General features: G+C 39.0%; 1 protein-coding gene across 1 annotated transcript in view; it reads left to right on the top strand.

The window, feature by feature from the left end:
* Window positions 1-9,057: 9,057 nt before the first annotated feature.
* The window catches only part of LOC135088885 (melanopsin-A-like), a 6,975-nt gene continuing 5,306 nt past the window's right edge, over window positions 9,058-10,726 (top strand). Inside the window, 3 exon segments of the mRNA XM_063983947.1 lie at window positions 9,058-9,141; window positions 9,143-9,190; window positions 9,754-9,815. Of these exon segments, the coding sequence (XP_063840017.1) occupies window positions 9,058-9,141; window positions 9,143-9,190; window positions 9,754-9,815 (194 nt within the window).

Genomic DNA, 10,726 nt, shown 5'->3' with positions numbered 1-10,726 from the left:
GAAAGACGGAATAGGTTAGAGGAAAGAGTGAGAGAGCTGGAGGCAAGAAGACTGGCACCTGCATAGTAATCTCTCTCTCTCTCTCTCTTTCTCTCTCTCTCTCTCTCTCTCTCTCTCTCTCTCTCTCTCTCTGAACCTAGTTTCTCTATAGCTGTGTATCAGTTTGTCCGCTTATTTATCTATTTATTTACTTATTAATGATCTATCTGTTCATATATACTTACCTATCCATTATCACCATCTCTCTAAACATACACACATACACACACACCCATGTCACTCCTCTGTTACATTATATTTATCATGAATACCCCCTTTCTCTTCTCTTCTTGTCTTCCTCACCCTCTTTACTTCTCTCTCAACGTCTTTTCTTCTGATCTTTCATCTCTCGAATATTTTATAAACTGCCTTACCTCCTACATACTGGATCACCTCTCTCTCTCTCTCTCTCTCTCTCTCTCTCTCTCTCTCTCTCTCTCTCTCTCTCTCTCTCTCTCTCTCTCTCTCTCTCACGTCAAAACCTTTTCCCGCCCACGTCTCGCTGCCGTTCTGAATGAATAGGTTTACACTGGTTTCCATCAAGTTCGAGAGAAACCCAAGATAGAATGAAGGGAGTGACAGATGTAAAGTTTATTCACGTAAGTTCGTCTCCACTCCCTATGTTGCTAACTTGAGGCGCGTGTCCCTTTATTGTCTCCTACTTGTGCGCTTAAGTGTTCGTCTGTCTTTTTTCTTCTTTTTTATGCTATACTAACAATATATCTGAACACTAATAAGAATTTATATCCTTTATACTAGTAAGAGCCGTAGATTACGCTTTTTTTTTCTTTCTTTTTTTCTTCTTTATTTTTTTGTCTCTTCTTTTATATTGTAGTTGTTTTTCTTTAACATTACCGTATCGACAAAACATTTCTATCTTCCCAGCAAATATCAGTAGGCGTAGATTACACTAACTTTTTCTTATTATATAATGTAGTTTTCTTAACATTATTGTATTAACAAACATTTACATCTTTCATTTCTTAACACCAGTATTCGCAGATAACGTTTTCTTTCTCTTACTTTCTCATGTAGTTTTATTGTTTTATTTATTTTTTTTTATTTAGTGCTTCTTCTTTAATTAACAATGGCGTATTAAGAAAAATCATACCCTTCCTCCGTAACATCAGTAACCGTTTTTTCTAATGATTTACTTAATATATAGAGTAAGTATAGTTAGGTCAAACAGTCTAAGTTTGAAATTGATGTGTATTCATTTTCACTTGTATTAATTAATTTCTACTTATCTGCTTATTGTTAGCCCACTTGCACCTTAACAAAGACACGCCACATTGCCACGTTCCCAGAAGCACCCGTTCTCTCAGATTTCTAGGTAATAATGATGTTCTCATACTTTTTTTTTTTTTTTTTAGAGAGAGAGAGAGAGAGAGACTCTTATTCCTCAGAGAGAGAGAGAGAGAGAGAGAGAGAGAGAGAGAGAGAGAGAGAGAGAGAGATATTCTAAAAAAGTTGGATACTTTTTTAATAGTTTTCCAGGGTACGCAGTCCTTGTTAAACTATCACTAGGGTCATGAAGACACCCTTGAAACCTCCAACGATCTCCACTTCATCCTGGTAAAAGTAGTGTACGTAGATCAGACGACGAAACGTTTCCGTCTCCCGTGCCTTCCTTCATCACGGTGTTCTCAAGCCCACTCACTGTCTGCAAGAAACAATCATCTCTTTGATTCTGAATAAGTGCTACAATCTTTTTTCCGCTACAAGTTTTTTTTTTTTAATACTGATGGATTGATAACATGGGTCTTGGTAATACCCTCCTTTTTAACAGCAGAAAATAGTGTATCTTTCCTGTTTCCGTTAGTCTGAGCTTCTACATGTGCTGATGACTTTCCCACGTACGCCTCCGATTATTATTTTCTTGACAATCTATAGTGCAGTAGTGACGCTACATCCAAATAAGCTACCGATCATGGCTACCGCTTCCCTTCTTACAGCTCAGTCCTCGCATTGATCCACCAGCTCCTTATCCCTCAACCTTCCCTCTATAGTAATATGTGAGCAACACACTCCTCCCTTATTGTTCCTCATGTACTTCTTGGGTTATTGTGTGTAACTCTCGCTGTCACGCCTCGTTTGAGACAACATGATAACCCGCGAAAGTTCATCGAGGTGAGTTTTTCACGTCACGATCCATACCTTATGATGACAGACTGTTCCTGTCCTTTCCAGATTTCCTAATGGCTGGCAGGTCCGCTCTTCCCCCTCCCCACTCTTCCCAAACCTGACTCATAATACGTAAATCTCGCTTATAAGGCTACAAGTGCTCTCCGCTATTACAGTTTCATTTTTTTTTTCTTTTCTTTTTTGTGGTGAAATACGAGTGAATCTGCCTGTCTCTCCTGTCGCCACAGTCATCTTTGTATTAAAACTCACTCCGCTCTCCAGTTTCCATCTCATATGTTTCCCATCCCCAACAAAGAGTTCAGAACTACTCTCCTTCTCAGCCCACGTCTTTCCGTCCCTCTTTTCCAACAATAATACGCACCTTTTCCATTTGCTGTTTCCTTTACCTTCCCTTTTCTTTCTTATCACTGGTTTCTAATTCGCCTTTCAATATGCCCTTTTTTTCTCCCTTGGCGTAAATCTATCTTCCCATCCTCCCTCTTTCGTCACCCCTTTCTCAGTCCTTCAGTCATTTTCTTCCCCCGGAACTTCACACATCACTCCCTCTTTTATCCTACAATTCTTCACCTGTGGCTTCAAATTATTTCTCGGTCATGTAGAATTTTCAGTAAAGTTTCCTGAATCTCCTATTTCGAGCAAAATTCCACCCTGTGCAGGAATGGTTAGAGCTCAGCTGTTATCAATGTGGTCCTGAAAGGCTTAATACGATCTTCCTCTTTAGTAATCTTCTCTGGTTCACTTGGTGCTGTCATCCTCCACGAGCTCCCTTCTCACTTTAATCCCCTTGTCATTCTCTCTCTCTCTCTCTCTCTCTCTCTCTCTCTCTCTCTCTCTCTCTCTCTATATATATATATATATATATATATATATATATATATATATATATATATATATATATATATATATATATATATATATATATATATATATATATATATATATTTTTTTTTTTTTTTTTTTTTTTTTTTTTTTTTTCATTATAAATACGGGGTCTACTAATTTTTCCTGATGTAATTGTTTGTTATAATTAATTATCGTTTTCTCTTCTTTTCATTTTCCCCCTCAGCAGCTTATCTTCTTTTCCTTTCTTTTTTGTTTTTCCTTATGATCGTCGTGTGTGTGGTGAACATTTTTTCATCAGACATTTAATATAAGTGAAGGAAGGAAACCATCAAGGGCGGGGAAAAATAGACATAAAAAGTAATCTTTATATTAAACTTTTTTTTTATATAAGCTACTGAAAAACATTTTCAAATGTTTTTTTCCTCCCGTTAGTTTGATAAGGTGACTCCCCCGACCCTTCTCAGACTCCATGAAGCATAACAACTATAAGTGATACACGTGACATTCAATGGAAGAAACATCAAGATACGTAACTAAATCATAAGTAGCCTGCTATAGAAAACGGAGAGAGAGAGAGAGAGAGAGGGAGAGAGAGAGAGAGAGAGAGAGAGAGAGAGAGAGAGAGAGAGAGAGAGAGAGAGAGAGAGAGAGAGAGAGAGACTTATTTTCCCTCCTCCACTCAGCAGTTTGTTACCTAATCTCTTCCCGCTTATGACGGCACTCATTCATTCATTCATTCATTCATTCATTCATTCATTCATTCACTTAGGTACTCGCTCACCTCAATCAATCAATCAATCACTTACATTCATTCACTGTCTCATTCATTTAATCACACATATTTACTCACCTACTCAGTCACTCATCCACTCATCCATTCACCCACTCACCCTATCCACACACTCATTCACTGATAATTTCATTCCTCTCACACTCCCCAAAATAGCACGGAATAATGTTCTCTTTGATACTATTACCTCTCTCACACTCTCACTCTCGTCACTCACTCACCAATAACATCCTCACACTCTCAGAATAGCACGGAATCTTCCTCCCTCACACATTCACACAGCATAAAGAGCACTACATTTGATTAATTTCACCAAAAACCACTCTCGCCATCACACACACACACACACACACACACACACACACACACACACACACATTAGAACACAACACGCCACCTTTATCCTCTTCCCTACAATACACACTATTATAAACTTAACATTCTCCGCTTCTATCTTCACATTTCTATTCTTCACTCCACGATTTATACATTCTCCTACCAGCAACGCACATTTTCATACGTTTATCTATTATTCACTCTGTCGTCCAGTCCTATTTATTTTCCTCCTCACACTCTTGTCTGCCATCCACTCATCTACTCGTACAACTTCTCCAACACGCTCATTTTGTCACACTCTATCTATCGTCTGGTCAGAACACACACTTCTATCCTCACATTCCTATTCTCACTTTACTATTCCACCTATCGTCCATCCCACAGCATAGGAAGTAATACACAGAAGTCACTGCCTCCTTTATTCCAAGAAAACTCTGCTTCATCGACTTTATGATTCAAATTTATAAAAATATGTTATGGTTTCTCTAATGATTGTCATGTTTTTTTTTCTTTGTTTTCTTGTTTTGCCTTAAAATCTCTGGGTAATACAGTGGCTGACTATGTATAAATAAGTAAAGTATACTCCCATACACATATTCCCCTATCTACACCACCAAACACAGCAACACCCTTCTTTCGGTACCATACAAAACATACCTTCTCTCTCCTCCCTCCTACTCTCATTTTTCTCTCTTAACGCAGGAGGTGGCATGACACTCCCCTACCTACACACACCACCCAACACACAGCATTACCCCCTATGCTCCCAGTACCTCACACCATCTACATTTTCTCCTCCCACTTCCACTCTATTAATACAGAAGGTGGCGTGGCACTCCCATACCTATACACTCCACTAGACACAAAGCAGAACACCTTACAACACCTACTATTGGGAAAATTCTAACCTGGTATAAGAAATGCATGCAAAAAAAAAAAAAAAAAAAGAAAAATTGGAAACTGGTAAACTATTTTGATAGCGTAAGAAAAGTGTTGATCATCTGGTAAAAACAGCTCTGACACACACACACACACACACACACACACACACACACACACACACACACTGTTTTGCATTTTCATCTCTCAAGCTTATAAAAGTTTAGAATTTTCTCAATAGCACTGTTTCTCCTCCTGCCTCTACTCCTACTCTCTCTTTCCCTCTCAACACAGAAGGTGGCGTGACTGGGACACCGGCAACCACTCCTTGGCGTCACGTGTACCACCAGATGTCCACCACAAGGTGCATCGACACTGGCACCAGTTTGAAGTGCCGCACCCCCTGTGGCACGCTCTCCTCGGTACCATCTACCTGCTCATAGGTAAGGAGTAAGGAGAGCATTGTGTGAGTAAAGTAAAAGATAGGGATGGCAGTAGAATTATGTAAAGATAAGATAGAGATTATGTGCGTGGATAGAGTAGAGGAGCATGTATGAGGAAGGGAGAATATTTACGTGAGGGTAAGATAGAGAAGTATATGTGTGCATCGAGTAGAGAAACATGTATGAGGGAGGAAGGGAAAAATGAAGGGTAAGGAAAACAGAATTATGTGAGGGTAAAATAGAAGACTATATGTAAATGAGAAAGAGGGAAAGAACAGACAGGAACGAAAATAAGGAAACTAGGTGTGAGGGAAAAATAGAAAAGCAAAACAAGTATGAGAATACAGGGAGAAGTTAAATATGAATGGGAGAAAGTAAGAGAAAATCAGATGTAAGGGGAAAAGTAAGAGAAACGGGTATCGGGCAAAAAAAGAGAGAATAACAAGTGAGAGAGAAGAGTTCACTTGATATGAAGGGAAAAAGAAACACATGAGGAACAGTTATGAGTAAAGAAAGAAAACAGGTGTGAGAGGAAAGAGAGAGGAGCACAGGTGAGAAGAAAGAGGGAGAAGAAGAGATACGAGTCAAACAAGAGGAAACAAGTGTGAGAGGAAAGGGAGAGGAACATAGATAAGAAGGAAGAGGAAGAGGAACAGTTATAAGTGAAAAGAGAGAGAGAGAGGGGAAACAGGTGTGAGATGAAAGTGGGAATAACAGGCATAAGGGAAAGAACAGGAACATAGAAACAGAAGAGGAAGAGGAATGAGACACAAGAGGGAGAGAAAAGCAATGAGAGAACAGGGGAAGGGACAGAAGTGAGAAAAAGGGAGGAGTATCAGGTGGGATAAAGTAAAAATGAGAAAAAAAAAACAAACCTACGAGAAGGAGAGAGAGAAAAGAGACGTCAGTTAAGGGATTAGGGAGAGCAAAAAAGATGTGAGAGAGGAAGAGTGGAGGAAACGTGTGGGAGTTACTTACATGTTGTTCTTGTATTATTGTTATTATTATTATTATTATTATTATTATTATTAGTAGTAGTAGTAGTAGTAGTAGTAGTAGTAGTTGTTGTTGTTGTTGTTGTTGTTGTTGTTGTTGTTGTTGTTGTTGTTGTAGCAGCAGCATCAATGACGGTGATAATAAATAATAATAATAATAATGATAATAATAATAATAATAATAATAATAATAATAATAATAATAATAATAATAATGATAATAATAATAATAATAATAATAATAATAACAATTTTAATAATAACAACAACAACAACAACAACAACAACAACAACAACAACAACAACGATGATAATAGTTCCCTAGTTATTTTCATCTATGTCAATGATTCTTCGTTACAATAGAGAGAGAGAGAGATAGAGAGAGAGAGAGAGAGAGAGAGAGAGAGAGAGAGAGAGAGAGAGAGAGAGAGAGAGAGAGAGAGAGAGAAATATAATCTCTCTCTCTCTCTCTCTCTCTCTCTCTCTCTCTCTCTCTCTCTCTCTCTCTCTCTCTCTCTCTCTTAATTAATTAATTAATTAATTCCATCAGTGAGAAAGAGAGAGAGAGAGAGAGAGAGAGAGAAATATAATCTCTCTCTCTCTCTCTCTCTCTCTCTCTCTCTCTCTCTCTCTCTCTCTCTCTCTCTCTCTCTCTCTCTCTCTCTCTCTCTCTCTCTCTCTCTCTCTCTCTCTCTCTCTCTCTCTCTCTCTCTCTCTCTCACTGATGGCATTAAATCCTCACTGGTTCATATATCCAATTCATAGGGTAAACATTATGTGATGTGGAGATGACGGAACAAAATTGGAAACATTACGGTTTCTCCTTTCTCTCTCTCTCTCTCTCTCTCTCTCTCTCTCTCTCTCTCTCTCTCTCTCTCTCTCTCTCTCTCTGTCATGCGGCAATGACGAAGCAGGACTGAAAATATTACCGTGTCTCTCTCTCTCTCTCTCTCTCTCTCTCTCTCTCTCTCTCTCTCTCTCTCTCTCTCTCTCTCTCTCGTTCTCATCCGTTTTCTACTCTTTTTCTAATTATTTTGTAAGATTATAATATTTTCCATTTACGTATTTCTGACACATTTTTCTATTATTTTATTTTATTCTATCTATTTATTTATTTTTATTTATTTTTTTTTTTTGTGTGTGTGTGTGTGTGTGGAAATGGGTCCTACTTTTTTTTTTTGTAATAATGCTAGAATGTTCCAGCCTTTTACATTTTTATTTTGTTTTCCATATATACATAATATGAATATTCAAGTACTTTTTTTTCAGTTTCCATGATAAATAATACTAGGTGCTCTCTCTCTCTCTCTCTCTCTCTCTCTCTCTCTCTCTCTCTCTCTCTCTCTCTCTCTCTCTCTCTCTCTCTCTCTCTCTCTCTCTCTCTCTCTCTGGAGATTAGTCATCCGTTTTTTTTTATTTATTTATTTTTTTTTAGTTAAGTTTGGCAGTGATGGATTAAGTTACGTTTTATTCAGTTAGGTTAGATTAGACTAAGGGTTAAGTTTTTTTATTGCGTTACGTTACGTTAGGTTAGGTTTGGTTTAGTCAGGTCAGATTAAGTTACGTTAAGTTAGCTTAGGTTAGGTAAATTCAGGGCAACGTTTGGTAAGGTTACGTTTAGGCGAAAGTTATGTTATGTTATGCTTAACTTGGTGTTGTTAGGTTAAGTTAATTTAGATCAAGGTTTGGCTAAATCAAGGTGAAACTCATACTATGTTATGTCGTCTAGCTTAGTTAGGTCGCGTGGTTTGGTTAATTTATCTATTATAACCTAACATAACATAACACAACCTTACATCAAAAATAGAGCGAGTCTCTCTCTCTCTCTCTCTCTCTCTCTCTCTCTCTCTCTCTCTCTCTCTCTCTCTCTCTCTCTCTCTCTCTCTCTCTCTCTCTCTCTCTCTCTCTCTCTCTCTTCACTTCTTTTTCCTTTGCCTTTACATTTCGTGTCATTGTCTCGGAAAAAAATCAATTAAGAATCAAGTATAATCTCTCATCCATCGCGTTGTTTAGCTGAAGGTAATTGGGCACGTGAACACTTTAATTCTCTCCACTTGTTTTGTCTCACCGTGGCTACGTTTCCCTGGTGAGGTTAGTGGTATTAAAGCAATTACTTTAGATCAAAGGTTACTACGTTCACAGGTGACGAAAACACATTAAGAGAAATCGATGTTTGTTCGTGAGGGAAGGAAGGGAAGAAGAAAAGGAGAGGAAGAAGAGTAGAAGGACGAGGAGCTAGAAAGATGGTTAGTAGCTTATATAAGAAAATAAGGTCCTTTTTTTTTTTTACTTTTTTTTTCCTTCTTAATGTCATCCACGCGCCCTTGTGCTCACTCACTCTCACTTAGTCAATCACTCATTTACTCACTCACTCACACACACTCAACTCACTCATTCGTCCACTTACCCACTCATCTACGAGTGGGTAAGTGAGTCGTCCCATATCCTAACACACCCAACAGAAGCTCACACATACACACATACTTCACCTAATTATGTCCTAATACATTAACCACCACCTATTCCACATCCACGTTTCTGGCAACCGTCGTAACCACCTAAACCACCACCATCACCACCTACAGGAATGGCAGGACTGACCGGGAACTGCCTCGTGCTTTGGATCTTCGGGACTTCGAGGAACCTCCGAGGTGGCACAAACCTCCTGGTCCATGAACCTTGCGCTGGCCGACCTCCTCATGATGGCTTCCCAGTCCCCGGTGCTCGTCGCCCAACTCCCTACGCCATGACCTGGGCGTTTGGACCCACGGCCTGCGAGGTAAGAGGAGTTGGAAATGGTTGAAGTGAATATGCTGTGATATTTTCAAGAAGTGACGAGGTTAGAGCCACTGCATGAGGAGTTCGAAGTGGCTGAAGTAAAGATGCTGCGATTTTCTCTAGGAGTGATGAAGTTGGACAAAATCAAGAGTTTGTACATCAGAGGCACAGATACGAACGTCAGTTTAGGGAAAAAGCTAAAAAGGTGAGACTGTGATCTAAACATGACAGCAGTAGAGACGAGGAGTATGTGGGGGGAGGATGTTGGAGAATGGATCTACCTGGCAGGAGAAAAACAGAAAGACCTAAGAGAAGGTTTACTGAAAGAGGACACCCTTGTAATGAGTATCACTGAGGAATCTAACTTTGGATAATCCTTTTTTACCCTTTCCTTTAGGGACTGCGACTTCGATGGACGTATTTTTGCAATTTTTGTAGCCCGTCTTACATAAAAACGAAGACCAAGGGCCTCTGGAGAAGGTTGATCCGCTGTGGCGATCCCTAGGAGCAGCCAGAAGAAAAAGTGCTCTCCACAAAGTTAATGAAATGGAGCGGTGCAAATCTGGGGTATAATTTTAAAAAGCACCACCGACAGCAGGAGTGATCGAGTAGTTTATAAGAGGGATAAGAATTATTCAGGTGTTGGATATGCTTACAGCTATGGCCTGTTCTCAAGATTAACGTAACCTAACCTTACTTAACTAACTTGACCTAACTTAACACTAACCTAATCTAACTTAACTTAACCTAACCTAACTTCACCTAACTTAACCTGATCCGACTTGAATTCACCTAACCTGATTTGACTTAACCTTACCTAATTTTATCTAACTTAAGCTAACCTGTCCTGACCTGTCCTAACGTAACATAACCGGACCTGAGCTCACCTAACTTAATCTAACCTAACTTAACCTGACCTAACTTAACCTAAACTGACCTAACCTGACCTAATCTAACCTAAACTGGTCTAACCTGACCTAACCTAGCCGAACCTGTCCCTGTTTGATCTAACCTAACCTAAACAGACTTAATTGTGCGAGATGGTGCCATAGAGTGCAGTCATGAAGGGCACCACCAAACAGTTAAAGGCGTGATCGACTACTGCAAACTCATTAGATGGAAATAGGTAGGAGTGTTTCATACAGGGACTGCCACGTGTAAGCCTGGTCGCTTCTTGCAGCTTCCCTTATTTCTTATGTTCTTATGTTCTTCATTAGTGTTTATACTTTCATGTTTGCTTAGTGAAATCGTCTAGAGTTAATCCTATGAAACAACAAGTAAGGATTTATCGATCTCATTCCCTATCTATCCCGCTCCTCTTACTTATCGTTATATGTTTCTTACCATTCTGCGTGTCTCATTTTGTTGTTTTAGTATTTCATTTGTAACCTGTCTTCATTTTGTTTTGTTTTATTTTATTCTGTTTTATTCAGTATGTGTTACAGTGCTAGACTTTTTTTTTTATTCCGGTAGCATGT

The sequence above is a fragment of the Scylla paramamosain genome, chromosome 32, assembly GCF_035594125.1.
Source record: "Scylla paramamosain isolate STU-SP2022 chromosome 32, ASM3559412v1, whole genome shotgun sequence".
In the NCBI taxonomy this organism is placed as follows: domain Eukaryota; kingdom Metazoa; phylum Arthropoda; class Malacostraca; order Decapoda; family Portunidae; genus Scylla; species Scylla paramamosain.
Note: the sequence above shows the minus strand (reverse complement) of the source record. Positions and strands in the feature narration are given on the sequence as shown.